The 26,067-nt window shown below is 42.0% G+C and overlaps 1 protein-coding gene across 1 annotated transcript in view; it reads left to right on the top strand.

The window, feature by feature from the left end:
- The first annotated feature begins 19,005 nt into the window (after positions 1-19,005).
- The window catches only part of SPTLC1 (serine palmitoyltransferase long chain base subunit 1), a 74,755-nt gene continuing 67,693 nt past the window's right edge, over positions 19,006-26,067 (top strand). Inside the window, exons 1-3 of the mRNA XM_077966344.1 lie at positions 19,006-19,075; positions 21,345-21,452; positions 25,102-25,196. Coding sequence (XP_077822470.1) covers positions 19,019-19,075; positions 21,345-21,452; positions 25,102-25,196 — 260 coding nt within the window. The 5' untranslated portion in view covers positions 19,006-19,018. The remainder of the gene's footprint in view (positions 19,076-21,344; positions 21,453-25,101; positions 25,197-26,067) is intronic.

Below are 26,067 nucleotides of genomic sequence, written 5' to 3'. Positions count from 1 at the left end.
TATGCATTTGTGTCTGGTGGGCCAGGGGTGACTGCGTCTGTAATCATAAGCTAGGAATTTACACTGTCATGGTGAAATGTTAACAGCTCACTAGGAATTTCCTTGTGGGCAAAATATGGCGGAGGCAAGGAGCTTTTCATCTTGTAGCCATCTTATTTAGGAGCCAAAAGGGGGAGGGAGGTTTGCGTGACCCAGTTCCCAGCTTTGCTTTTCCCTTTGGCTATATGAGTTTGGGGTCTCAAATTTTAATTTCCTTTCACAGGATCCAACTCAGTCTAACCCTAACCCTGACATGCAGGAAGGAAGAAGGGAGCTGAAATCATAAACCTGTTCCTTTTTTCTCATCCACCAGCCGTTTTTTATCCAGACGATGTGTGAATGCTTTCTTCATCCCAGGCGACCTGACGAAGCCACATATGGGCATGTCTGGTCCTATCTTGGCAGGGGATCTTGCTGGATCACCAGGAGACAGTCACTCCCTGAGCTGGCTCTGGCAAAGGCTCCCTGCCTTCCTGTCCCCATCAATCTGGAACTTGTCTAATGATAACAGCACCTGCTAATCATTACTGTCTATTACTTCCTGCTAGGTACTTCTTATTTACCTATTTTATCTTCATGATTATCCATCCCCATTGTACAGATGAGTAAACCAAAAGAACAGGGATTTCTTAATGTGCTGAGAGCCTTAAAGCTAGGACTTGAGGCCAATCCATCTCACTGGTCTTGGGTTATATTGGTTCTCCTGTGCTTTCTGCTGGCTGTGGCCTCCTTCCACAGCCCAGCTCCCCCAAATGTGAACCCTCTCAAGAGAACCCAATTTTAATTCTGTCTTCCTCCATGCTCACGCCACATCTGGAACCCAAGCTGGGTCCAGAGCCCCATGATCCTTGACAATCTAACAAGCAGGATTGACTCAATTATTTCATGCTCAGGACCTTCCTCTAACAAAGAAATGTATTAGATGGGAAGGAGAGGAAAGAAAGAAGAGATGGAAGAAGGGAGAGACAGAGTTATTAAAGCAAAACCTTCTTATATCAGGATATTTTATTACCCTGAAGATACCTGTAGTAGTGCACCAATAGAATATTGATAGCTATGTATATATACCTCACACATACATGAGTGTGTAAATATATGTAGGTGTGTGTAGATATATGAATATATAGGTAATATATTCTAATGCATAAAATCTATAAAGACTCGGTTGAACATGCATGTAAGTCATGCTAAAATGGACATGCTAAAGGCCTTTGCAAAGCTACTTTCTGCATTTCAGGCCAAGTTACCCATCTCAGCCAGTAGAACAGGAATAGGAGACGCCTGGGCAACTGAATTTATCAGTGGCATTCAGAGACCGCTGGCGGATCTGGGGAGCTTTGATTTCTTCCCTGGGGAAGGTGGCCTGGCTGAGCAGGTAAACGGTGACCCACCCCTGCCTCCGCGCCTTTGCCCAGGCCGTTCCCTTCCCCTGGAAAACTTCCTCTGCCAACCCTCTACCCAGCCCTTCTCAGTCACCTTCCACCTCCCAAATGACCCAACTTGAGTCTTATCTGCTCCAGGACAGTGTCCCTGACCAATGGCAGCTCACAGTTCCACTTTCCTAGTCTGAAACCCTACGCACCTTGTGAAGTTATTCTTTGTTGTGAGGAGTAATGGAGATGAGCTACAATAAATCTCCCGTCATCAAGCCTAAAATGTGACAGGTACTCAAAAGTCAGAAGTATCATGAGTATGTTGAAAATCAGATGAACAGAAAGCAAAATGAAAGTTAAAATGTAGAGAGATTTTTTTTTTTTTTTTTTTGTGGAAAGTTTTCATTTTGAAACATTAGGATTCTTCTGGGACATCATAATAATAGCAAAGGCCTATGTGCCAGGTGTGGTCCTAAGCACTCACTAGGTGCCATCTCCTTTGTTCCCTGCAATGGCCCAGGAGGCGAGTCCTGCTCTGTTCCTGTGTGGCAAGGACAGAAAGCAGGGGGCGTGGTCGCGGAATTTAAACCCAAACGCCTAACCCCTCCCGCAGCCTCTGGCTCTCCTCTGACCCTAAGCACAGACCCTGCAGGATCGGAAGGTCACCTCAAAATCAAATTTCCTTTCACTGAGGCCCAAGGACCTAGTCACTTTAGGTTGGCTGTTCTGTCTGGTGTGGCCAGCAGAGTTAAACATGGAAATGGGATTTTTTTTCCTCTTACATGTGTTCGTTTTAGCAGTTGAAATTCATGATTAAAGTGTCCTATAAGCAGTTTGATTGTTAACTTTGTCTCCTTGGCCGTGTGAATCTTCACTCTTTTCCTTCCACAGGAAACTAGATTTATTTTCTTTGTTGTGGAAATTAGACGTAGATGAAATGTTGTTTTCTTTATGAAAATAAAGTGGCACTCAGACTTGAAAAGTGAGTGAGACTCTGTTCTTTCAGGAGGCGGAGGGGATTTCCCCAGCTGAACTGGAGCAGGTCTGGGTTGATCCAGAGACAGAGCATCAGGGTCTCCTGCAATGCCCAGTTCAGGAGCAGCCACACTAAGCAACAGCTTCTCATGTGAGAGGCAGAGCTCCAGCACTCTGCTGTGACGGTGAGTTGCCCCAGCCGCCCCAGAGAGGCGTGTCAGGTCCTGGAGCGGCCCAGTTCCCTGGGGGGGTCACTCAGTGGTCGCTCATGACCCCCCTCCAGGTTTGTCTCAATGAGCCTCCAAGGGAGGTGAGGCACTGGGACCATTTTCCACATTCCAAATATGTATCAGATTCCGCCTTTGACACTCTTTGTAGATATTCTCTTTAGATGTACAATAGTAGTATTAAAGATTGCTGATTTTTAAGCAACTAATTTTCATGAAAAACCAATACAGTCATTTGAAAGAAGCCAGGACTCCTGGCCCCAGCAGCCTCTGCCCCAGGCCCTAAGGGGCAGAGGTCCCCCAGTGCTGAGCCCCTCCTCCACAGAGGACCCACTGTCTGTGACAACGTTACTAAAAGACAGTTGAGGGGTAAGGGGGCTGGTGATTGGGACAAGCTCATGCCTGCTTCTCTGTATCCCATTGAGTAACAGCAGGATAACAGGAAATGTTTTCAAATTCTGGAATCAAAGGCACCATGCCACTGCAAAGTAACACAGTGGAAATGTAGATGTTATCATAGAACACAGCTATACATGATTGTTTTCATTTATAACACGGGTTCTACTTGTCTCTGTCTCCACTGGGTGCCTTCGAACAAGTCACTTCATCCCCTCTCCCTCAGGCCGTGGCTTCTTGCCTCTGAAAAATGACAGAACTTGAACTCGATGGCTTCCTAAGGTCCTTCCTGCCCAACAGTCATACAAGCTGTGGCCTGGCATTCCTGGAGGGAGGGAGGTACAGTGTGCCAGGTGCTAACAGCCACAGCTTGATTTCATCCAATCTTCATTTCATCAGGTAGCTATTAATATCCCCATTTCATGGATGAGAAAACAGAGGTTTAGAGAAGTTAAATAATTTATCAACAGTCTTAGAGCCAGTTAAGCCATGGAGTCTGGGTTCAGACCTTGAACACCGTGTTTTTAGTGACTGTGCATCAAGATCCTGCTGCCGTGATAGACACTGGGATAAAAAGCCCGCAGTCAGCACTCTCTTAGGGCCAGCCCCGTCCTCAGCACATTGCAGGTACTAATTTCGCCCAATCCACAGTCTTATCTCCATTTGACAGTTGAAGAAACTAGGTCCAGAGAGGTTATGCAACCCACCCAAGGTCACACAGATAGTATGTGTAGGAGAAACATTCATAACAGCCAGCCATAACTTTGAATGATGTTTCCACTTTTTTATAATAGAGTATGAAAAGATTGTTTTTAACATCTATGTGTAGAATATTTGTCCACTACCAAAGACTCTAACTTTCAAGACCTCCTCCAATACTAGGATTTTTTTTTTTTTTTTTTTTTTTGACATGGAGTCAAAAAAAAAAGTTGCCCAGGCTCTGTTGCCCAGGCTGGAGCGCAGTGACACGATCTCAGCTCATCACAACCTCCGCCTCCCGGGTTCAAGCAATTCTTCTGCCTCATCCTCCCGAGTAGCTGGGACTACAGGCGCACGCCATCATGCCTGGCTAACTTTTGTATTTTTAGTAGAGACGGGGTTTCACTATGTTGGCCAGTCTGATCTCGAACTTCTGACCTCGTGATCCATCCGCCTCGGCCTCCCAAAGCGTTGGGATTATAGGCATGAGCCACCGCGCCCAGACAATACTAAGATTTAATTCCCCCAAAAACCTCCTCACTGGTCATCCCTAAGCACTAGCAGTTGGGCATATTAATGAAATACATCAGTTAGACAATCAACTTAGTTCATCCTTAAGGGAGGGTCGTCTAAACATGTTAATCTAGACTTTTTAAAAAGTGTGTGACATAGTAATGCAAGATTTGGGAGATGATTCTGTATCATCATAAATTGCTTATTTGTAGTATCCTGAACTGAAACTTGTAAATTTCTCCAAGCATAAAATAAGCTCCTATTTAAGCAAAACGGAATTTAGTTTACGGGCCATTTAAGACCACTCTGTTGAACATTTTCAGGACTTAGGGTCCAAAATAACTTTTTTAAATGACATGTGTGTTTATCATAGAGAGGTGTGGGTGGAGTTAAGGGAGCAAAACAAGTGCTCATTTATTTAATAATTCTTTATTATCTTCTAGATATTTGAGAATACAGTAACAAAAATATTGTCCCTGCTGGGCGAGGTGGCTTATGACTGTAATCCCAGCACTTTGGGAGGCCAAATCGGGTGAATTGCTTGAGGTCAGGAGTTTCAGACCAGCCTGACCAACAGGGTGAAACCACGTCGCTACTAAAAATACAAAAATTTGCCAGGTGTGGTGGCACATGCCTGTAGTCCCAGCTACTCAGGAGGCTGAGGAAGGAGAATCGCTTGAACCCAGGAGGCAGAGGCTGCAGTGAGCTGAGATCACACCATTGCATTCCAGGCTGGGTGACAGTGAGACTCCCTCTCAAACCAAAACAAAACAAAGCAAATAAACAAACAAAAATATACATATACATATATAGTCCCAGCTCCAATCTTTGATCTATGGAGAAGGCAGATGTTAGTCCATTCATACACAATAACGTCCTTAGGTTTCATCATGTGAAACAAAGCAGTGCAGATTTCTAAGAGGGGGTTTTATGCCATTCTAAAGTTAGAGTTCTCAGAGGGTGTTTTATCCCACGACTGGGGTAGATAATATTAAACTGTTACTTTATGCCAAAACTTAATGGCATAAAGCAACAGTTTAATAGCAACAATGTAATATTATCTATCCCAGTCCTGTAGGTTGACCATGCTCAGCTGGATGGTTCTCAGTTGAGGTCTCACATAGGGAGAGGTGTCAGTCGGGGAAGTCATGTGAAGGCTTGGCTGGGGGCTGCAGTCATCCGAATGCTCAGCTGGGCAGGATGTCCAGGGTGGTTCACTGACACGGCTGGTGATTGATGCCAGCTGCTGCTGGGAGCTCAGCTGGGGCTGTCAATCACTGTGCCTACACATGGCTGCTTCCTGTGGCTGGGGCATCTCACAGTATGGAGACTAGTTTCCTAGAGGGGATATCCTGAAAAAGTGTTTCTAGAGTCTCAGGCAGAGCCAGTAAGGTTTTTTTATTATCTGCTTTTGGAAGTCACATGGCATCATTTCCACTATACTGTACTGGTCAAAAGCAAATACTGACACAACCCAGATTCAAGGTTGAATACTAGATGGTATAATTAAGTGGGAGGGCCATCTTTGAAGACCAGCTACCATACCATGGAAGGGTTATAAGTGATGCGTTACACAGTCAGACGGTTGCTGTGTTGTATGAATTGGAGGAAAGCAAAATAAAGTCGGGGAGACAGTGAGGTGGCTTTAGAGGACTGTGACTCCCAATACTCATTCTGTCCTTCCCATTGGGTAGCAATGGTACCATCTAAGTGATAGATTACAGCTCCAAGGTGGACCTTGTTAGGATCATTCCTTCCTTTCTTTACATTGATTGATTCAGGGATGGGCAGAGCTAAGCCAATTTGAGTCTCTGAGATTTGAGCCAGGCTCTGAGAGTCTCTGAGAAAGCTGGTTACTTGCTTTTAAGAAAAACCTCAGGAAACCAGTCTCTCTTTGCCTAGGCGTAAATGCAATCATACAGAACTGGTGACTGTTGACTGATGTCTTATAACCAGTGAGGAATGTTGGCCTTCAGATGATCTTGATATTGGTCTTAAATGGAAGTTAATATTCTGGTAGGTAGCAGAGCAAGGATCTCAAAGGAACTAGGGTCTTCAATGGCTTTGTTGGGCCACAGGACTAGAGCTATCTTGGGGTGGACTGAACCTCATTTTTAAAATTTTACATGACTAATTGGGACACTGAATGGCACTGTATGTCTTGCAAAGCTACAAGTATACTCAAAGGCATTAGAGTGAGTATGCAGAAGGACAAGGGATGGGAATGCGAGTGAGGCTCTGATGCAAACGGGAAAATATGCCAGTGGATAAATAAATGAACTACAAGTTATTTTAAACTTAGTCTGAATAACTCAGTTTTATACCCCTACATTGAAAAACCTCATGATGAACTGAAGGCACTTAAAAGACATCTAAGGAAAAGTTTCAGGAATGGAGTCAAGGGTGTGTATTCAAAACTACATGTATGCCAAAATACTGTAGATTTATGAGAGACTTAAAGAAATTTTCTTTCCTTTCTTTTTCTTTTTCTTTTTTTCTTTCTTTCTTTCTTTTTTTTTTTTTTTTTGAAACAGGGTCTCACTCTGTAACCCAGGCTGGAGTGCAGTGGCGCAATCACAGCTCGCTGCAGTCTCGATTTCTAGGGCTCAAACGATCCTCCCACCTCAGCCTCCCAAGTAGCTGGGACTGCAGGCACACACTGCCATCTCCAGCTAACTTTTGTATTTTTTGTAGAGACAGGGTTTCACCATGTCGCCAAGGCTGGTCTCAAACTCCTGAGCTCAAGCGATCCACCTGCCTCAGCTTCCCAAAGTGCTGGGATTACAGGCGTGAGCCACCACGTCCAGCCCCCAAAGCTCTTTCTTATCTAAATTTTCCTTTATATATCATAGGCTGTTTTCTCCTGAATACAATATATTCTCCTTTTGTCCCTGAACATATCAATGTTATGTTTTTCCTTCTCCTCTGTGCATTAACTCTGCTTCTCCAAGTTCCTTTTTTTAAATAAGATTTTTATTTTAGAATAGCTTTAATGTCACAGAAAAATTACAAAGGTAGTACAAAGCGTTCTTCTCTACCCCACACCCGGTTTCTCCTGGTATTAACAGCTTGCATTAGAATGGCACATTTGTCACAATATCTGTCACAAGGAGCCAATGTTACCAAGTTCTTTTTACTCTTTGGAATTGATCTTTCATCCTAGAGGCTTTCCTCAATTCCGTGGTGACTCTCGATGGCCATTTTATGTTTAACAGCTAGGACACTCTAGATAAATAAACAGATTTTTGATGAGCTTAAATAAAGTCTTTCTAGAGACTATCGTGAGTCTGACACTATATAAATATCCACGGATTCAGTCTCTCTCGAGGGGAATAGTCCACAGCAGGAAAAAGCTAAAATTTTAGAATGTTTAAAATTCTGCTTTTTTTCCTCCCGAAATACACTAACTAGAAATTGATATGTAATACGATCAAGTAGAAATGAAATCTAGGATGAGTGTGGTGGCTCACACCTGCAATCCCAGTGCTTTGGGAGGCCAAGACAGAAGGTTTGCTTAAGGCCAGGAGTTTGAGACCAGCCTCTTTGATGAGACCTTGTCTCTATAAAAAATAATAAAAAAAATAGCCAGTCATGGTGGCACACACACCTCTAGTCCCAGCTACTTGGGAGGCTGAGGCAGGAGGATTGCTTGAGGCCAGGAGTTCAAGGCTTCAGTGAGCTGTGATCACACCACTGCATTTCAGAAAGCTGTGATTGTACCACTGCACTCCAGCCTATGTGACAGAGAAAGATCCTGTCTCTTAAAAAAACCGAAATAAGGCCGGGCGCGGTGGCTCAGTCCTGTAATCCCAGCAATTTGGGAGGCCGAGGCGGGCAGATCATGAGGTCAGGAGTTTGAGACCATCCTGGCTAATACGGCGAAACCTCGTCTCTACTAAAATTACAAAAAATTAGCCGGGCGTGGTGGCACGTGCCTGTGGTCCCAGCTACTTGGGAGTCTGAGGCAAGAGAATCGCTTGAACTCAGAAGGCGGAGGTTGCAATGAGCCAAGATTGCACCACAGCACTCCAGCCTGGTGAAAGAGCGAGGCTCCGTCTCAAATTTAAAAAATTAAAATTAAAATTAAAAAAGGATAGCTAAGAAATATAGTTATTTGGGAAAACAGAAGACATTTTTAAAGTAAATATAATCGACATGCCTGGTAAGGAGTACTCTAAGGCAGGGTCTTCATGCCTCTTCTGGCAAAATGTCACCTGGTCACTGGACCATCCACTTCATATTTCTATTTCCCATCTTTCCTCTGAACTGCAGATCCAAGAATCCTGCCGCCTGTGGGACTTCTCTATTTGGGTATGTAACATCCACTCCCAAACTTGTTCCTCATTTAATCTCTCCACCTTCAAAAATGGTCATTCCATTCACTCACAGTTCAGGCTAAAGAGCTGGGGGCAGCCTCGATCCCCCTTTTGCTCTCATCCTACAGCAGCCAATCCTGTCTTCCACTGATGTCTCAGGTGTGACAACTTCTCACCTCACCATCACCACCACTGGGCCTCAGTCAGGACTTGCGCAGCTGCTTCACTCATGCTCTCCTGCCACACTCGTATTTTCCCGTCTCAAAACATTTGCACTTGGTCTTCTGCCTTCTTAGCTCACCTTTTCACCAAACGTTCATCGATCTCATTCCTTTACTTTAAAAATAGTTCCGTTCCAACAATACCTCTTAGGAGAGGCCTTCCCTGTCCACTCTCTGTAATTCTTTATCTCCACACATACTTTCGCTTTCTTCATAGCACTTTGTGATGTTAACTTAAATATTTAGTTCTCTATCTGTTTATTGTCAACTACCCACTAGAATGTAAGTTCCCAGGAAATCAAACATGATTTTATGCATTTCTACATCTCCAGTGACTAAGAGAGTCAATGCTGAATATGAGTGAACGAATGAATGGATGAAGTGAAATTAAAGCTGAAATGAAAGTCTAACGGACTGGTCTGATGGAGTAAGCAGGCACAACTAAAGATAAAATCAGTTTACTAGAATATTAACATCAGGAATCTTTCCAAAATGAAACAGAAAAGGACAAAAATTGAAAATGTTGGAAAAAGTTAATGTATATAAAAGATAAATGTATACATATATTTAAAGAAAAGGGAATTTTTATCGTTACAAAATATACATAAATATAAAGTTTACCATTTTCATCATTTTTAAGTGTATAAGTTAGTGGCATTAAGCATCTTTTCATGTGCTTCTTGGCCATTTGTATATCTTCTTTGGAGAAATGTCTATTCAAGTCTTTTGCCCATTTTTGAACTGAGTTTGTTGCTGCTGTTGTTAAGCTGTAGGAGTTGTTTTTATATATTCTGGATGTTAAGTCCTTATTAGATATAGGCTTTGCAAATATTTCCTTCCAGAAACAGGAGGACTTTTTGTTTGTTTGTTTGTTTGTTTTAAGAAAGAACATAAATAATGAGGAAGAAATAGTAAAAACAAAAAAAAAATTGAAAACAATTGTTCTAGAACTGAAGAAAGATACAATTCTTCAGCTTGAAGAAACATACCTAGTATCCAGCAGAATAAATAAAAATGGTTATCTTTACTATCCATAATACCTATATGTATATATACACAGGTACATGCTATATTGTTACATGCACTTAAGCACACACATAAATAGATCATATCCTCTGAAAATATGCTTTTTCCATCAGCACAGTGTCTTTGAGATGTATCCTTATTGATGCATGTAAATGTGGGTAAAAATAAACTGGATGTATATTTTTCACATTCTAGAAAATTTTCAAGGTAACAGGTCAACAGATCAATCTAACAAAAGGAGGTAGAGAACTACAGACATCACACAAACCAGCCTCCAAGATACAAACATGAAATAGGACAAACAGGATCACTTAATTATAATAAAAGAAACAATCCTCTGTGGAAAGGCTGAGATAAAACATACCGCATTTGAAGAAACATCAACAGGAGAAATCAAACATCAAAAAGCACACACAGGGCCAGGCACAGTGGCTCCTGCCTGTAATCCCAGAGCGAGGAGGGAGGCCGAAGTGGGTGGATCACTTGAGGTCAGGAGTTCAAGACCAGCCTGGCCAACATGAAACCCCATCTCTACTAAAAATACAAAAATTAGCTGGGCATGGTGGCACACTCCTGTAATCCCAGCTACTGGGGAGGCTAAGGCATGACAATCACTTGAACCCAGGAGGCGGAGGTTCCAGTGAGCTGAGATTGCACCACTACACTCCAGCCTGGGCCACAGAGCAAGACTCCATCTAAACAAACAAACAAACAAAAAAACAGTTCACTATTCCCTTTGACCCAGAACACCCCACAAAATTATGCAAATCCAGTGGTTCAAATCTTTGTATTCACTTTAGGAGCATCCAAGAAACTGCCCAGGCCATCCCAGTATGCATACACAAAAAGCCACCATGTATGTGAAAGATGCCACCTTACAAAAGCAATGTGTGCCTCTCCATCATTACCAGGGTGGAGATGGTGAGTGTGTGCAGGCCATATAGTGGGGCTGGACAGAGGGTTGGTGGCCTAAAAAGAGAGCTGAATGTTCGCTGCACGTGCTTAACAATGCAGAGAGTCCTGCTGAACTCAAGGGTTTAGCTGCAGATTGGCTGGTCATTGAGCTTATCTTGGGGAACAAAGCCCCTTGAGATGTGCGTCCAATTATATTTGCAGAGTTCATGGTCAGGATAACCCACACATGAGTGTCCCTTGAGCAGATCCTTACTGAAAAAAAAAAAAATTGTTCCTAAACCAGAAGAGGAGTTCGCAAAGAATAAAAGGATACCTCAGAAGAGACTGAAGAAACAGAAACTTATTGCCAGGGAGGAAATTCAGCATAAAATAAATGCAAATAAAAATTAAAAATATGTATACCCAGATATTACTAAGAAGTTGTAGAAAATCAACACCTGAATGAGAATTACTACTCCTGGAAACAGTTAATAAATCAAATACTTGGAAACACTGAGGTAAGTATACTTGCATTCTCAGAGGAACAAGTGAAATTGTTTCATATGCGTTACATTCAGTTTTTCTCCCCCCGCCCCCGTTTTCCTACTGCCCCTGCAACCAGGTCATCATCTCCACCACTCCACCAAAACTGCTCTTACTGAGGTCATCAGTGATGCCCACATTGCTAAAGCTGTGGTCACTTCTTTGTCTACCTCTCGGCCTTTTAGCACTGCTCAACCAGGTGGCCACTCCGTTGTCCCAGAGCCCTCTCCTGGTTTTCCTCAGACATTCTGGACATTCCCATTCAGTCCCCTTGGCTGGCTGTCCCTAGGGGCTCAGGCTTGAACCTCTTCTCTCTCCATTCCTTCCTCGGGTGATCTCATCTGGAGTCTTTAAGTTTGCACTGTAACCAAGCTCAGGCCTGGCCGCTCGCAGTTTGCACAGCTGGTAACAAGGATGAAGTACAGGGATAGGAAAGTGACTGTATTCGAGCTAGCAGCGGGAAAGTAGCCAGTTTACACATCCAGAAATGGCTTCAAACTTCAGGCTGGGAAGAGGGTATTCAAAGCGGGACCTTGGAATGGGAGGCATGCTGGCGTGGTGCTGAGTATAAAGTCTGTGTGTCCTGTTACCACTGTAACAGGAGCTGTGGTCCACCTGGGGCCCCAGCTGGCATCATCTCAACATCTCATATATTGCGGGTGGGAATGCAAAATGATGCAGCCACTCTGGAAAATAGTTTGGACATTTTTTATAAAACTACCATGTGATCCACCAATGGCAATCCTGGGCAAGTATCCCAGAAAAATGAAAATTGATGTTCACGCAAAAATCTGTACACAAATGTTTATAGCATCTTTTATTCATTACCACCTAAAACTGCAAACTATCCAGATGTCCTTTAATATGTGAATAGCTAAACAAACTGTGGTACACTCATACTATGAATGCTACATGGCCATCAAAAGGAACAAACCAGTATTCCATGCACCTTCCTGGATGAATCTCTAGGGAATTATGCTCAATGAAAAAAGTTAATCCTGAAAGGTCTCCTATTGTATGATTCCATTTTCATAACATTCTAGAAACCCAAAACTATAGAAATGAAGAGAAGGTTAGTGGATGACAGGGGCCAAGGCAGGGAGAGGAAGGGAACTGGGTGCAGTGGTAAAAAGACAACATGAGAGATCCTTGTGGCAAACAAATGATTCCGTATCTTGACAGTGTCAATGTCAATGTCCTGGTTGTGATATTGTACTATAGTTTTGGAAGATGTTAACACTGAGGAAAACTGGATATTGATGACATTGATGGTAAAGAGTGGATGTGCTATTTCTGAATTATTTCTTACAACTGCATGTGAATCAACAAATATCCCAGAATAAATAATTTTTAAAGCAATATTGTATTGGTATGGTACAAACAAATAGACAAATGAAATGAAATAGAGACTCCACATATAAACCCTATTAGGTTTGTTTCCCCAGAAGCAGACCACAAAACAAGGATTTGTGTAAAAGTAATTTATTAGTGAGCAGTCTCACAAAAAAAAAATGGTAAAAGAGAGGGGAGTTGGGATGAGGAAGGGAAGGCAACTGGAATGAGTTGAATGGTGGATCTCAAACAGGCATGCCTATGTCCTAATCTCCATGTGATGGTTAGTTTTAGGTGTCAACTTGACTGCGCTAAGGGGTCCTCACATAGCTGCTAAATTTATTTCTGGGTGCGTCTGTAAGGGTATTTCCAGAAGAGACTAGCATTTGCATTCATAGACTAAATAAAGCAGATTGCCTTCACTAATGTGAGTGGGCATGATTCAATCCATGGAAAACTTGAGTAGAATAAAAAAGCAGAGGAAGGGTACATTTCATTCTGTGTAAGCTGGGACATCCATATTCTCCGGCCCCTGGACTTTGGTGCTCCTGGTTCTTAAACCTTTGGACGAGGACTAAATTACACCACTGATGTTCCTTGTTCTCCAATTTGCAGATGGCAGTTGTGTGACTTCTCAACTTCCATAATCATGTGAGCCTTTTTTTTTTTTTTCTTGAGGCAAAGTCTCACTCTTGTCCCCCAGTCTGGAGTGCAATGTGTGTGATCTTGGCTCACTGCAATTTCCACCTCCTGTGTTCAAGCAATTCTCCTGCCTTAACCTTCCAAGTAGCTGGGATTACAGGTGTGTACCACCATGCCCAGCTAATTTTTTGTATTTTAAGTAGAGACGGGGTTTCACCATGTTGGCCAGGCTGGTCTCGAACTCCTGACCTCAGGTGATCCACCCGCCTCAGCCTCCCAGAGTGCTGGGATTACAGGCGTGAGCCACTGTACCCGGCCAAGCCAATCATTGTAATAAATCTCCTCTTATGTAGAGATCTATATGTGTTTTATTTATCCTGTTTCCCTGGAGAGCCCTATTATACCCCAGAACATGTCAATGTGACCTTATTTGGTGAAAGGGTCCTAATAGATGTAATGAAGGATCTCAAGATGAGATCATCCTGAATTATCCAGGTGGGCTCTAAATCTAATGAGAAGTGACTTTATAAGAGACACAGAGGAGAGACACATACAGGAAGAGAAAGCCATTAAAAGACTAAGGTAGAAATTACAGTGATGCTGCCACAAGCCAAGAATTCCTGGAGCCACCAGGACCTGGAAGGGGCAAGAATGATACTCTCCTAGAACCTTCAGATAGAGAGCGGCTCCATCAATACTGTGATGTTGGATTTCTGATCTCCAGACTTTGGAGAAAAAAGTTTTGTCTGTTTTAAGCCACAGTAGTTTGTGGCAATTTGTTATGGCAGCTCTAGAAAACTAATACAGATTTTGGTACCAGGAAGTGGGTGCTACTGTAATAAAGACCTCAAATTGTGGAAGTGACTTTGGAACTGAGTAACAAATAGAGGTTGGATGGTTTTTGAGGTACTTGAGAGAAAAGTCGTAGACTTTCTTGAAGAGACTGTTAGTGGAGTTATGGATTTTAAAGGCAATTCTGGTGAGGGAACAGAAGGAAGTGAAGGGTATGGTAGAGAATTCTTCCATCATCTTAGAAATGTATATCTCATCATGAGCAGAATGTCAGTAGAAATGTGGATATTAAAGGTGGTTTATGTTGAAGGCTAAGAAGGAAATGAGGAACCTGTTATTGGAAACTGAAGGCAAAGTGATCCTTGTGACACAGTGGCAAAGAATTTGGATGAATCGTGTCCTTTACTTAGGTGGATAGCAAAATTTGTAGGCAATGAACTTGGATATTTAGCTGAGGAGATTTCTAAGCGAAGTGTGGAAGGTGCAGCCTGGTTTCTTCGTTCTGTTTGTAATAAAATACAAAAGGAAAGAAGTAAATTGAGGAAGCAGCTGTTAAGCTAAAAGAAACAACACTTGATGATTGAGAGTTTATTGGCCTATTCAGATTGCAAAAGATGCTAAAATTGGGAAATTCACTGTTGGGAAAGTATACTCTGGATAGAGGGTGTGCCTAGACAATATTGCACTGAAGAGATCTGCTGTACAACTGATGGATCCCTCAATTATCTCACAGATCCAAGGATAGATCCAGGGTTATCCAAGAAAGATCTGTGGGGTTCTTTTATCTAATGGCATGGATCCCTGTGAGGGAGCCTCAAAAGTTCTTGAGCAGGTTGTACCAGAAGAAACACTGTCAGCTTGGCCTGAAGGGACTGAGACAGGACAAAGTGAAAGACAGGCTGTTAGATATGCACAATTCTTCAGGCAAGAAGAGGACTGATAGAACTACTCAGGTATCAGCATGCGCTGCCTTGCAAGAAAAAGGAAGAATGACTCTGAGGACAGGGTCATGGGCACAGGGGTAGAGGCTGAATGTTCAAGAGTAGAGACCTACCAAGCTGCCATGAGCAAAGAGACCTGTGAAGACATGGGCCCAAAAGACACAGCTTCAAGCCACAGAGGATTATTCCCAGACCTTGAAACCAAATGACTTTGCCTTGCTGGGTTTCTAACTTGCTTGGGATTGATGACCCTTTTATTCCTTCTATTTTCTCTGCTTTGCAGTGAGATTGTTTATCATATACATGGCCCACCTTTGTGTTTTGGAAGCAGGTAACTTGTTTTCTAGTCTCACCAGTCAATAGATGCAGAGGAATATGGCCCTTTCCTAGCTCATCCCCATAGAGTCACCTACACCTGAGTATTAGATTATTTGTATGTGAATATTTGAGACTCTTTGAACTAATTTTTATGATATTTAGATGAGAGTTAAGACCTTTGGAGATGCTGAGATGGAATGAATGTATTTTGCACATGAGGCAGACGTGAATTTGGAAGGCCAGAGGTTGGACTGTAGTAGGTTAAATGGCAGACCCAAAAAGACATGTTAACATTCGAACCAGGGATTAGAACCTGGGAACATGGCCTATGTGGAAAAAGGTTCTTTACAGATGTAACCAAGTTAAGGCTCTCGCTGGAAGAGGCAAAAAAGTCTTCTCCCCCAGAGCCTTTGGATGGAGTATAGCCCTGTCAACACCTTCATTTTGTATATCTGGCCTCCAGAAATGTGAGAAAATAAATTTCTGTTGTTTCAAAGCATCCAGTTTTTGATCGTGTGTTACAGTATCCCTAGGAAACTGATACAGAGGCCAAGCAAAAGTGCCAAATCAAGCAAAATCCCACGGTGTGTTCCTTCCAGTTATCCCAAAATATAACAATCCCAAAGCAGTGGCTTAGAACAATAACAATCGTTTATTTTGCCCACACATTTGGGTGTCATCTGGGCTTAGCTAGGCGTACCTCACTCAGGGTCTCTCAGTGGTGGTAACCAGATGGTGGCTGGAACTGGAGCCACTTTGAAGGTGTCATCCCTCATACGTCTGGTACCCGGACTAGTAAGACTCAAACAGCCAGGGGCTGGGGCAGCTGGGGCCCCTTAGTCATCTCTTTCCCCCTCTATGTGATTCTCACATGATCTTTCTACATGGCAGCTGCATTCTCTTATAGAAGCTGCCACAAAGATATGCCCAGTCTCAAGGAGAGGAAAAATAGACTCCACCTTTTGATAAGTATATAAAAGAATTTGCAGATAGTACCATTGACTCAGAATTGCAGAGAGTATGGTGAAGTTCACCTCTCAGAGTTGTCTTGCTAAGTGGGGCAAGGAAGCTGCAATATTTATATTCCAGCTACCATCCGTCATCCACAGTGTAAGTACTGCCCAGGAGAAGATACATTCTCAGATACTTCCAACTCTCTAGGAGAGCAGGAAATGTAGGAATGGCAGCCTTCGAGGGGGTCCTCTGAGAAATGCAGGCGTGGCTGCTGGAAGGAAAGCACCTGGGGGAGGAAATGCACGCAAGCACAGGACTGTGGGCAGAGCACTGACACGGGTTCCACAGTGCCAACTTATGTGGAAATGTAGCACATAATGTAGCGGCATCATGATCTGGGGTAATACCTGAGGTCCACAGCCACAGAAAACTAGGATGCGACACACCAGAGTGAGGTTAAGAGCAGAAGTTTAATAGGCAAACGAAAGAGAAGAGCTCTCTGTGCAGAGAAAGGGGTCCCAGAGAAAATGGGTTGCCAGTTCTGCAGTAAAATGCACAGGGTTTTATGGATGAGCTTGAGGAAGCAGTGTCTGATTTACATAGGGAATGAAAGATTGGTTGGACCGGGTGTGCCATTTGCACAGTGCATGAAGAAGCTAGCCTCCCACCCTAATCTTTGATTATGCAGATGGCTTCTCTGCCTGGCTGATGCCCTGTTGCCTGTTCCTTCACTGTACACGTGGTGAAAAAGAAAATGGAAGACGGAGTCTCCATGTTGAACATACCTGGTTTCCAGGTAGCCCTTTTCTATTGGCACAACTGCCAGCATTCTCCTATGCGCTTCCAGCTTGCTTATCTATGTTTCCAGCTCAATTTTTCAGGCTGCTCTTTGTCAGTAAAGAAATAATTTTGGGGTTGCTTTTTGTTCAGAAGGAAGCTCTGCTGAGGACTCTCTTACCCTCACTATCTGCCTAAATAATTGCTTTTTAACTCCTGTATCAATATCACTGGTACCATTTCAGAGTACTGGGGAAAGTCAGGGTTACTCAAATAAATGGCACTCAAAAAATCGTTATTCCTTTAGAAAAAAACATAATTAAGTCCCTTAACTCTCATTATACAAAAATGTAGTTTCCAGAATAAAGAGCTAATTGCAAATAACAACAAACTGCTGCATGAATGGTTGGAAATCACAGATGTGGTGAAGAAGGCCTTTCTAAGCAATATGCAGATCCAGAGACAAAAAGGGAACAGACTGAAGCACTGCATAAAATTTAAAATTAAAGTATGATGAAAGAGCAGAAACCACTAGGTGGAAACTGAGCAAAAATAGTTTTCACATAGGAAACAGAAAAATGTAAGATATGCAGAATGTATAGAGTTCCTATAAATCCATAAGAAAGCAAAAATAACCAATAGAAAAATGGATTAAGAATATTAATTGGCGATTCATACAGTCTATAAATGCCACTAAACATATAAGAAGCTGCGCAACCTCATGAGTAACCAGAAGCATCAATAATAAAGGTTAGTGAGGTATCATTTTATCTCCATTAAACTGGCAAATTTTTTTAAAAGATTGATAATATCCATCATGGACTACAGCATGGAAAAACTTTCAAATTATTTTAATTGGTTGAGCCATTTTGGCAGTACTTATCAAAATTAATAACGTGCATAGTCTTTAGATATATTCCATTTTGAAGAAACCAGTCAGAAAAACTCCAACATGCACAGAAAGATATACATAGAAGGAACATCGACAGTTATGGCAGCATTATTTGTAAGAGAGGAAAGGTGGGAACAACATAAGTATTCACCAATAGGTAAATGTTTAAATAAAATGGAACGAGAAATATACATAAATTATTCCATTAAAGTCTTCAGCCATTAAATACGAGATATATTAGGGGAAAAATGCTGGGAAAAAAAAAAAAAGTAAGTTGTAGAAGAGTATTGTCCCTATGATCTCAATCATATTTAAGAAATCCAATCCAATTAAGTATGTGTGCGTGCATACTGCTTGCATATGCATTGGAAGGCTCCAAAAGGTTCTGCGCCAAACTGCTATAGATTTAATACCTGCAAAGCCTTGGCCTGTGTCTGACAAATAGGAAGTGCTATTTGAGTTGGCTATTTTTGTGTATAATTATGCATTTCTTAATGATAATGCATTCCTGGATTACTTATGTTACTAAACGTAAACGTATTGGCCAGGCGCGGTGGCTCACGCCTCTAATCCCAGCGCTTTGGGAGGCCCAGGCGGGCGGATCACCCGAGGTCGGGAGTTTGAGACCAGCCTGACCAACATGGAGAAACCCCGTCTCTACTAAAAATACAAAATTAGCCAGGCGTGGTGGCGCACGCCTCTAATCTCAGCTACTCGGGAGGCTGAGGCAGGAGAATCGCTTGCACCCGGGAGGCTGAGGTTGCGGTGAGCCAAGATCGTGCCATTGCACTCCAGCCTGGGCAACAAGAGCGAAACTCCGTCTCAAAAAAAAAAAAAGTAAACGTATTTCAATCATTTGAACACTCTGCGCCCAACTGATGGCCAAGGGTAAGGCCCGTTCATTACTACTTTCTCCATCCCAAATCCAGCAGAGTGCGTAATGGACACAAGGTAAACAATTCCTGGAAGAATTTTGCGGAATCCCACCCGACCCCTCCCAGCCTCCCCTCAACCAGTGCGCGAGTGCGAGGAGGCGGTGCCCAGCGCTCCACCGCCCCGCCCTCCTCGGAGGCGAAGACGTCACTGAGCGGCGACGCGCACTTTTAGAACGTGTTTGTGACCCGCCTTCCGGAAAGAAGCGGTTAACTATGGCGACCGCCACGGAGCAGTGGGTCCTGGTGGAGATGGTTCAGGCACTCTACGAGGTGGGCTCCGCGCCGTGAGCGGTCCGCGACCACACCCGGGCCTGGGGAGGGTGGGACGGCGCGTGTGGATTTGTGGCCTGGGACCTCGGCGGGACTGGCTCGGTCACGCCCAGACTCGGCGTCTCTTGCTGGAAGGACTGCCGGGAGCTTCTATTCCCAGCGGTTGAGTGTAGGGAGGAACGGGTGGGGGCTGGGACCGAGGGTCTCGGTTTGAGTTCTTATGCTCCGGGTCCCCTGGAGGGTCAGGAAAGGAACATGTGTAAGGGGTCGCAGGAGACAGGTCTGCAAAAACCAGAGTTTAGACGGACGATAAAACGAAGTGGTGAAAATGAGTGGAAAACCTTGGTCTGGGAACGTCCTGAGGAAGTCAGTTCTTTGGAACTATGGAACAGTTCGTTGGGGAATAAAATTGTAATAAATTGGAGTTTGTTTTTGTCGAAAAGAAACCAAGTGATTTAGGATCTGTGAATAAGAAATAGTTTGTCATTCTTCTGCGCACATCAGTTTTCTATCTTATAAAGATACAACTAGTTTAGTAGATACTTATTTATTGAGACGGAATTTCGCTATTGTTGCTCAAGCTGGAGTGCAATGGCGCGATCTCGGCTCACTACAACCTCCGCCTCCCAGGTTCCAGCGATTCTCCTGCCTTAGACTCCCAAGTAGCTAGGACCAGATACCACCACACCCAAGTAATCTTTTTATTTTTATTTTTTAAATAGAGACGGGGTACTTGCTATGTTGCCCAGGCTGGCCTCGAACTCCTGGCCTCAAGCAGTCCTCCTGCTTTGGCCTCTCGAAGTGCCGGGATTACAGGCATGAGCCACCACACCCAGCTGCAACTGAATTTTAAATTTCACTTAAATAGCCCCATGTAACTTAGTGACTGTCCACATTGGACCACACAAGTCTAGATGCTAGGGATAGTGCGGTGAACAAATAGGCAAAAGTGCCTGTGCCTATAGAGCTTACATTCATTTCAAGTGAATTTCACGTTACTTTTAATGATTTAGTGTCACCAAACTTCATATCACTGTCTACTGGTAGGGGTAATGATGGTGTCTTCCATTGCAGGACATACTGGAAATTTTATCTTGAAACATAGCAGAGACAGCAGATATGGCTCTGTCTTATGCTCATATATTAAGTGATGCCCAATATTAGATTAATTATAGTGACCTAAAATGAGTCACTAAAATTGAATAATCTTTTTTATAAATGATTTTTTAAAGAAATGGATTATTTTCTGTTAAATGTTGTTTGCTTCCTTTTTGAAGATTGACAGTAATGTAACTTTTCATTCCCCAAAACTGTCCAGCAGTGAGACTTGGGAGAACTCCTTTATGTAACATTTCCTGGGAAGGAAAAGAAGGGGCGTTTGTGATTTTTATTCACTAGACAAATAGTTTCTCAACTTAGGTGATTTCTTTTTGGAGTGAACTCTTAACTAGTGGCTTGGGTAGATGTTTGCTTGCTAGAATCCAACTATTGAGAAAACTAAAAGGGTATTTAGACATTCATAAATGAATTGTATTTAGGGGGATGAGCAAATTTTAAAATTGATAAAAATAAACTTCTTACTCCCAATTCCTATGCACATTGAATGTAGAATATGAGTATCTTGTATAGTGTACCCAAAAAAGAAATAACCACTGAAATTAAATAATCTGATAGTTGATATTGTTTTAAATATTGGGATTCTGTGTTAGATTTTATTTATTTATTTATTTGAGATGGAGTTTTGCTCCTGTTGCCCAGGCTGGAGTGCAGCAGTATGATCTCGGCTCACCACAACCTCCACCTCCTGGGTTCAAGCGATTCTCCTGCCTCAGCCTCCCAAGTAGCTGGGATTACAGGCGTGCGCCACCACACCCAGCTAATTTTGTATTTTTAGTAGAGACAGGGTTTCTCCATGTTAGTCAGGCTGGTCTCGAACTTCCTACCTCAGGTAATCTGCCCACCTCGGCCTCCCAAAGTGCTGGGATTACAGGTATGAGCCACTACGCCCGGCCTAGATTTTATTTTTTAAATTTTTATTCCCAAAGAAGTTTTAAAAGCTAAAAATATTAGGGGTTTTTCATGTGAAGGAGAAATCGCCTGCTATTAGAAATGGGGAAAGGAATGAATAGAAATTAAGGGAGCTTCTAAAGTAAATTGTTACGAATAGGCTAAAAGTCATAGGCGGCAGTATATGCAGGTGTAGTAAATTTTATGTGCAGGTGTTAGAAGTGTATGGTTCATTTCTTACTTGTTTTTGACTCACTCTTAGGCTCCTGCTTACCATCTTATTTTGGAAGGGATTCTGATACTCTGGATAATCAGACTTCTTTTCTCTAAGACTTACAAATTACAAGAACGATCTGATCTTACAGTCAAGGTAAGAAATTAAATCTGTTTTAATTATTGAGTATGTGATTATAGTTGCTCTGTCCTTCCAGAAAGGATTTTTGGTGGCTCAACTATGTGTGTTAAAGCATTTTCTGTAATGTAAGGAAATCAAGGGGAATGAAATATCAGGGTAGGCAAAATATGGGGAAATCTAGAAATAAAGTCAGTACCCAAATGAAGACCATATTATGTCTTGGATACTTTGCTAGGAGTCAACAGCAGTCTTGCAAGTAGATGGTTAGAGGAAGCCTGAGCGACTGCTGGAGTTTGAATGTTCATATGAGGGTTGTGTGGGTCGCTGCAGAATAGCACAACTCTTTCTGAAGTGTGGGATGAAGTCTCCCCTGTGGGCTTCCTGAAGGAGAGTCAGAGTAGAAAAGAATCCTCCTCATACCCACCTCACATGGAATTTTGATGTGTTGTGTATGGTAAAGAAAAAAATTCTGAGCATAGAAGTTAAATTTTCATAAATTGTCAAGTCACCCACAAAACTACACGGAAAAGTGCCTCTAGCTCTAGTGATAAGGAAAGAGGCGCGCGTGGTAAGTGCACAAAACTCACAAGTGATTCTGTTTTTATTCTAGCCACACCTAGACATGGTATTTCTAGCAGTGCATTCCCTGTGACTTTTGCATTGCAACAGACAATTTTGATACTGCCGAAGTTGATGTAAAGTGACTGCGCCTGAAAAGCTTCAGGGGGTTTGAATAAGGATAGCTACGATAACAAGTGCTATGTGGCTTACAGAGGAATAAGCGATAAGTGATGTTAAGTCAGTTTGGCTTAGACAAATAGAGCTTGTTATAACTATTCCTCATAAGGATAGTATGAGGAAGGGGTAGGATATATATTCTGTTAGGGGGCTGAGGACGAGGGTAAGTCATATGATACCGTAGCCGCCTAGTTTTAGTAGTACTGCTGCAAGTACTATTGAGCTGGCAATAGGGACTTCTATGTGGGCTTTAGGGAGTCATAGGTGAAGTCCATGTAGAGGTATTTTTACTATAGAAGCCATAATACATACTAGTCATATAAGGTTGTTAGATCAGGAGTTCAATAGTTCTTAATTAGTAAACATTATTATTAGGATATTTAGTGAACCTGAGCTATTTCAGGTATGGATGAGTGTAATAAGTAAGGGAGGGGATCCTACTAGTGTATAAAATAAATATGAGCTTGCATTAGGCATTCTGGTTGGTTACCTCAGCGGGTAATAACGATTAGGGTAGGGATGACTGTAGCTTTGAAAAGAATGTAAAATATAACTAGTTCTGTGGCTGTAAATGCTGTAATTTAAAAAGTTTGTAGGAAAATTAATTTGGAAATATTGAGTGTTTTTCCATAGGGGTGATTCATTAGACAGGTGATGTTGGCCTGCTGAGATTATAAGAGGTAGTAGTCAGGCTGTTTGGATTGGAAGAGGTGATGTTAATGGGTCAGAAGAAAAAGTTAATGAGAAGTTAGATGAATTATTGTTAGGTTGATTAAAAAATAGGGTAGTGAGGCTGATGAATAGGCTACGAGTAGCTATATTCAGATTATAGAGTTTTTGGAGAGTCATATTGTAACACTATAGTTGTTGGAATGATAATTTTTGGCATTGGAGTCAATTTAGATTTTGTACATAGTCTAGGCCAGATGCATTGGAGATGGAGACTAGCAAAGCAAGGCCTACTGCGGCTCTGCAGGCAGCAAATACCAAGAGGATAGTGGGTATGAGGAATCCTAGAGTGAAATGCATGTTTACAGTTACGAGCATATTTATGATAAATATTGACAGTATGATGCCTTCTAGGCATAATCGGGATGATGTTAGGTGGGATCGATAGATTAGTACTCCCAGCAGTGCTACGGTGTATGCTAATACAATGTTAATATAAATAAATGGCATTTGGTAAATATGGTCTATCATAATCTAATGAGTCGAAATCATTTAATTTAAACTATTTACCAATTTAACTCAATCTAATCCTTTTTTGGGTTCATTCATAAATTAGGCCTAGGATTAGAATGGTAATTAGTAGAAGGGCTGTGCTGATTATTAGGATAAGGTTATTTGTTTGAAGGGCTCATGGCAGGGGTAGTAGTAGGGCGATTTCTAAATCGAATAGGAGAAATGTGATGGCTACTAGGAAGAATTTTATGGAGAAGAGGAGGCAGGTAGAGGTTAATGGATCAAATCCACATTCATAAGGGCTGGATTTTTCTATATAAGTATTAAGTTATGGGAGTCAAAATGTAATTACTACTAATAGAGTTAATAAGGTGTCAGTTATTAGGGCTAGTGCTAGGTTAATTACTCTTTTTCAGACTTTGTCGAAACTAGTTGATTGGAAGTCAGTGGTACTGCTTATACTAAAAGAGTAGTAGGACCCTCATCAGTAGATAGAGACACATAGGAATAGTCATACGACATCTACAGAGTGTCAATATCAGGTGGCGGCTTCAAAGTCAAATGGTGGTTGGATGTAAAATGAATTTTTTTTTTTTGAAACAGAGTTTTGCTCTTGCTGCCCAGGCTGGAGTGCAATGGCGCAATCTCGCCTCACCGCAGCCTCTGCCTCCCAGGTTCAAGCAATTCTCCTGCCTCAGCCTGCCCGAGTAGTTGGGATCATAGGCACGCGCCACCACCACGCCTGGCAAATTTTGTATTTTTATTAGAGACGGGGTTTCTCCATGTTGGTCGGGCTGGTCTCGAACTCCCGACCTCAGGTGATCTGCCCACCTCGGCCTCCCAAAGTGCTGGGATTACAGGCATGAGCCACTATGCCTGGCCTAAAATGAAATTTTAATTGGCAGAGAAGGCAGATGGTGAGAATTGTTGATCCAATAATAACATGAAGTCCATGAAAGCCTGTGGCTGTAAAGAATGTTGAGCTGTAGATTCCATCAGAGATAATAAAGGGGGCCTCGAAATATTCTGAGATTTTAGAAGGGTGAGATAGACTCCTAAGAGGATTGTGGTAAATAGTGCTTGAATTACTTGTTTTTGGTTACCTTCTATTAGGCTGTGATGGGCTCAAGTAATTGGAACTCCTGATGCAATAATACAGACGTATTTAGGAGAGGTACTTCTAAAGGGTTCAGAGGAAGAATACCTGTTGGGGGTCAGTGTCCTCCTAATTCTGGGGTTGGTGCTAAACTGGAGTGATAGAATGCCCAGAAAAAACTGGCGAAGAAGAATACTTCAGAGATAATAGGAGCATCCCGTATCAGAGGCCTTTTTGGACAACTGCTGTGTGGTGGCCTTGGAATGTACTTTCTCGGACAATATCACGTCATCATTGATATATAGTCAGTGTGTTGGTTAGTAGGCCTAAAGTTTTAACTTTTAAGAGTGGTAGAATTAAAGTAATCCTATGGTTAGGCCAGATGTTATTCGGAGAGCCGAGAGAGCTCCTGTTAGTGGTCAAGGGCTAGGTACAACTATATGGTAGGCATGTATCTGGTGGGTCATTATGTATTATCATGCAAACAAAGACTTACTAATAATGTGAAGACATAAGCTTGAATAAGAGTGGCAGCGAACTTGAGAATAGTTAGTAGAATTAGAATAATAAGAGATAGTGAAGTAGCAGAGACACTCATAATTGATAATATTAGCACTGCACTGTATTTTAGTTCTTTTTCTCCTATAGGAAAAAGAAGAACTGATTGAAGAGTGGCAGCCAGAACCTCTTGTTCCTCCTGTCCCGAAAGACCATCCCGCTCTCAACTACAACATTGTTTCAGGGTAAATTGATTTTGCTACCTGAAATACTTGTATTTGGCTTCTTGTAGTAACTTGCAGTGTATAGTGCTTTATATGTAGTAGTCCTTTTTTATCTGAAACAAGACGTTTAGAAGCTCCCAGGAGTAACAGCTTTAGCTCCTGATTTTAAAAAATTTATTCTAGGGATGATATAGACATTTTTTAAAATCTCCAATGTAAGCATTAATGCTTGCCCTTTTTTCCAAGAATGTGCACGTGTTAATATTTCAAATGGTCGAACACTTAAAATGAAAAGCAACAGACTCCTGGTTTTTACCCATCTGGTTATTTTCTGATTTTAAATCTGTTACATGTTACCTTCATAATTCTAGATACTATAGTATGCTTAACTACTGTTTGTTGATTCACCAACTACAGACAACACCTGTTGATCCCACAGTATGAATTATGGAGCTTCTGCTCACTTACGCCTCTTCCCTGCTTGCTTCCAGTGTCTCATCTATTTTTCACTTTTCATTCTCTTGGCTATCTTTGCTATATTGTATGTATATTCATTAGTTAAGAAATATATTAAGAATACAGAAAGTTGATATCAGACACCTATATACCTGCCATCCAGAATTAATAGGTGTTAACAGTTTGCTATTTTTAATTCAAACTTACTTTTACAGATAAATACAATATTACAAATGTATCTTAAGAAATTCCTTCGCCTCCGTCATTTACTCTTGCCTCTCATACAGATAACCACCGTCTTGAAGTTGGTGATTGTCTTTGCTTATATTTATAATTTTACCATATATGCCTGTTGCCATAAAAATATTTAGTTTATTTTAGAATGTGATACGAGATATTTTCCTGAGTATTATTGTTCTGATTCTGATCTGATCAC

This window comes from Macaca mulatta, chromosome 15 (assembly GCF_049350105.2).
Source record: "Macaca mulatta isolate MMU2019108-1 chromosome 15, T2T-MMU8v2.0, whole genome shotgun sequence".
Taxonomy (NCBI): domain Eukaryota; kingdom Metazoa; phylum Chordata; class Mammalia; order Primates; family Cercopithecidae; genus Macaca; species Macaca mulatta.
Note: the sequence above shows the minus strand (reverse complement) of the source record. Positions and strands in the feature narration are given on the sequence as shown.